We start from the raw sequence: 4,124 nt of genomic DNA on the forward strand, positions 1-4,124 counted from the left end.
CACACACACACACACACATATATATACTTCAGTTGTTTGTAAGTAAGCACAAACTTACACAATGGGCCACTACGAGCATCGAAACCCGGATTCTAGCGTTGTAACTCCGCAGACATACCGCTGTGCTACTGTGGGGTCATATTTCAGTTTCTAGCAGTAAGCTTATAAAGCTAACATTCGAATTTCAATCCCTGCCGTGTGTATAGTGAAGATAACTTATGCTTAAAGCAAACATTACTCTTGTCGATGTATTAGCATAAAGGAACGCTAGAACAGTAGATGCTCTCAACGATTGATTATATAATATGTGTGTGTATTGAAAACTATAGACTTTGTGTTTTTTTCTGTACGCAGCATTGTAAACCTTTTATAGCTGGTACTCGCGAGTGTTCTTTACTCTTTATATTTAAACTTTAATGCAGATATACCGAGCTTTTTCTCAACAAATGTTCACTGTGATCCCCTATTGAGGAAGATCTCAAGTAATTAAAGCATATTTCACTGCTGGAAAATAAGCCCTTCTGTACTTGACATATTCTTTCTCTCGCCCCAGTTGTTACCTACTTTGTAAAATTTTATAGCGCCTTCTTGTGTACTGACATAAAACTTGTAATGTATGTTCATAAAAAAGCAGATGTGATTGGCATAAAGTTAGTAGACTAATATTTTTAAAGGTTCTTCTGCATAACAAATTCCTCTTTTAGAGAAGGAATCTTAAGATTAGAGTAACATTAATCTATAGGTATTCTGTAATTTGGAGAAATAATATCAGCGAACAATATTTTTGTTCATGAAATCGATGGAGTAACTTTTCATACTCTTAGTGATCATTAACATGGAACTATTTTGGTTATATTTACAGTTATATTTATAGTTTTATTCACATACAAGTTAAAACATGATTACAAAAAAGCATTAACCATAAATGTTCTCTCAACTCTATTCCATAAAACAGTGTTGAATATGTAAATATAATAAATGTCGCTCAAGAAGTTTCAAAAATAATGGTTACAGAAAAGTGCACAAAGTTTAATCCTAAAGGTAGACAATAGCAGGGATAGTACCCAACAGTATCTACCAAACACGGGGAAGAACCGGTAGACTGGTGACAACCAGGTCCTTAATTCAAACCATAACTTTCCGAGACATTCTACCATTCATTGTCTAGTTGTAGTCACTATCATACATTTATCGTATATAGAAAACAGACCGAATTACTAATATATGAAGTCACACAGTACCATATTAGAATACCAAACCAACCATCCTTAAAGTCATCCTTTATGAGAATGAAAAACAGTCACCTTTAAAGTGTTAATTAAAAGCTATAATTTTCCTTGAAAAACGCAAGCCGGACACACTGTGACTGTCCCAGATTGTGGTTAGTCATTCCTAGCTTGCTAATGAAGAATATTATATTTAACTGTGACTGTCCCAGATTGTGGTTAGTCATTCCTAGCTTGCTAATGAAGAATATTATATTTAACTGTGACTGCCCCAGATTGTGGTTAGTCATTCCTAGCTCGCTAATGAAGAATATTATATTTGAGTTTTGTTGTTTTTTATTTTCTACGTTAGTTGTCCCTATTTTTGAAAGGATAGGTTAGATAGAATGCAGCTATTCAACAACAACACCTACCATCAACTCTTGGACTACGACCAGAGGGATTTAAATGATGTAAATGCGCTTTTTGTTTAGCCGAGCATAGCGGGTCATAGAATGGTTCTGAGTTTTTTTTTCAAGTATAAACTTTTAGCTCCATCTCTTAACCAATTTGAGATCTAATTACAGGCGCGGTTGTTGAGGATCCCATTTTGTTTTAATAAGGGATTAAATTGCATATATAGCAATTTACTTAATGTTGAAATCCAGTTGATATTGATGGTACAACTCAATACCAAGTAACAGAAGCAAATTTTAATTTCTTTTAGACAAAACATTTTAGTGAGTCACACATTGTTAAATCATCTTTCACGCTTAGATTAAATAAGGAAATTCTTGTTCCTTCCGGTTTGCTTTTTGACCGTGACCGTGTTGATGTAGCGTAAAAAGTTTACGGCTAAAGCTGTGGTTCAACAAACTAAGATTTGTATGTGGAACGATGCACACATTTTTCTTTTCAGACTAAAGCCAAATGATATATGAGAAAACATCTTTACGTTCTCTGTTACAACTTGTACCCAAACTAAGCCGTGACTGTAACATCCGAGAGCCTTCGATAGGTCAGCGGTAAGTTTATGGACTTACAAAGCTAAAATGCAGAGTTCAGTTCCCCACGGTGGACAGAGCGCAGAGGGACCATTGTATAGCTTTGCACTACAAATATACTAACAAGCAAATACTTAACATCTGAGGCCGAAAAACCATTCTTTATTGTCAGAAGTACGATCCATTTATAAAAAGAGGATTTTTGCCTTATAATGTGATCAAACTGCAAGTCTTGTCACTCGAAACAGTGGTTACAGTTAGTTGTTCTTGGTCAGTCACATTTCTTCTACCAAGTGCTGAATATCTTAAAGCACCCGTGAACATACCTTTTTTCTTAACTACCCTGGACAAGTTGCGGTTTTTTTATGATAAATTGCTGTCAGTTTTATAATTTATTAGTGTTTTGGTATAACTCAATAAAGAGAGAGAATATCTTAAAGTTTAGTCAGTGTCAAAGTAGTCGACTAAAATATAGATTTCTGTTTGTCTAATTTGCTATATATATAATTGTTCAGAACCTAAAATATTTAAAGATCACTTGCTTATTGTTTTTTAAATGTTTTGTTGAGAGGGATTTATAGAAAAAATTAACATAACTTATACTAGACAAACGACAGAACTTTAGATATTTATTTTTTATCTTTGTAGTTATCATTCATATAACTTGCGGGATATTGACTGTTTATCAATAAGTAATACTACTGAAAACTGTTTTTTTAACTTCAAACTATGTTGTTACTACAGTATGGTAGTATAGTTTCTGTTATTTCAAAAAATACTTTATTTATTAGTTAAATTACTTTCACACGATAGCTTCAATATCTAAAAAAACTATTTAGAAGATTATTATGAAAGATGATGACAATATTTCTTATTGTTAAGTTTGTTGTTTAAAACGCCCTTTGAAATTGTGTATTGTTTGTTTGTTGTTAAGTGCAAATCTACACAGTGGACTAATTGTGCATTGCTCAGTGCGGGTATCGAAACCTAGTTTTAGCGTTATGAGCTTTCAGTCTTACCGCTGAGCCACCGAGGTGGTTGGGCATGTACATTTTGTCTCTGTTAAACATAAATTCTGTGTAATGACTGTGTTACGTATGATCGTATTAAAATTTTTGTTAACCTTTTGCAATCTCAGGGTGAAAAAGATCAACATATCATATTTACACGAACCTCAACTAGTTCAACATCATGGGGGAAATTTGGTAAAAATGTCCCTAGCTGGTCGGAAGCACGATTAGTAGATGGTGACTCTCCTTTCAAAGGAAGACTGCAATTATACTACAAAGAAAAATGGCGATCTGTGTGCACGAACTCAAAAAAGTAAGCTTTTGTGTTCCATGAATAAAAAATAATAATTTAATTTTAGTTATATAAACTTTTATCATTTTCAATTTTTGAAAGCTTTTGCTGTATTTTTACCATTTGGCAATGAATATGGTCATATGTTATGATTTGTAATTGGTATTATATTTATTTAGTGTTAGTACTACATCCTAGTAGTGTGTTGTATGCTATGTATTTAATATTCTAATTTAGGTGTCTTCCTGTTAGAGGGAGTTTTAACACGACATCTTGAAGTTTCCTGAATGTCTAGCTCTAACGTGACTATTCGGATTTTCGCAAGGTTTGGGGGAAATATTGATCTATACAAATAGGAGGGAGTTAATGTGTGAGTTATTATTATTATCGAGTCAGACTGTAAGTTGGTTAGTAAGTCAATTCAGTGCCCTAGATACAAAGAATATTTATCAAGTAAGTGACTGTTAAAGTTTATTTGTGAATTAGGCATATCAACGAATATAAGGTACAGAGGCGAAGAAATAAATAACTTTTCAATTTTGTCGTTGTTAAGTAAGACTGGGGCCCGGCATGGCCAGGTGGTTAGGGCGCTCGACTCATAATCTGAGAGTCG

At 33.6% G+C, this 4,124-nt stretch overlaps 1 protein-coding gene across 1 annotated transcript in view; it reads left to right on the forward strand.

The window, feature by feature from the left end:
• LOC106472038 (protein bark beetle-like) overlaps positions 1-4,124 on the forward strand; it is a 65,914-nt gene that overhangs the window by 17,494 nt on the left and 44,296 nt on the right. The window contains exon 2 of the mRNA XM_013932666.2: positions 3,348-3,532. Within this exon, the coding sequence (XP_013788120.2) occupies positions 3,348-3,532 (185 nt within the window). The remainder of the gene's footprint in view (positions 1-3,347; positions 3,533-4,124) is intronic.

Source organism: Limulus polyphemus, unplaced genomic scaffold (assembly GCF_000517525.1).
Source record: "Limulus polyphemus unplaced genomic scaffold, Limulus_polyphemus-2.1.2 Scaffold5036, whole genome shotgun sequence".
Lineage (NCBI taxonomy): Eukaryota > Metazoa > Arthropoda > Merostomata > Xiphosura > Limulidae > Limulus > Limulus polyphemus.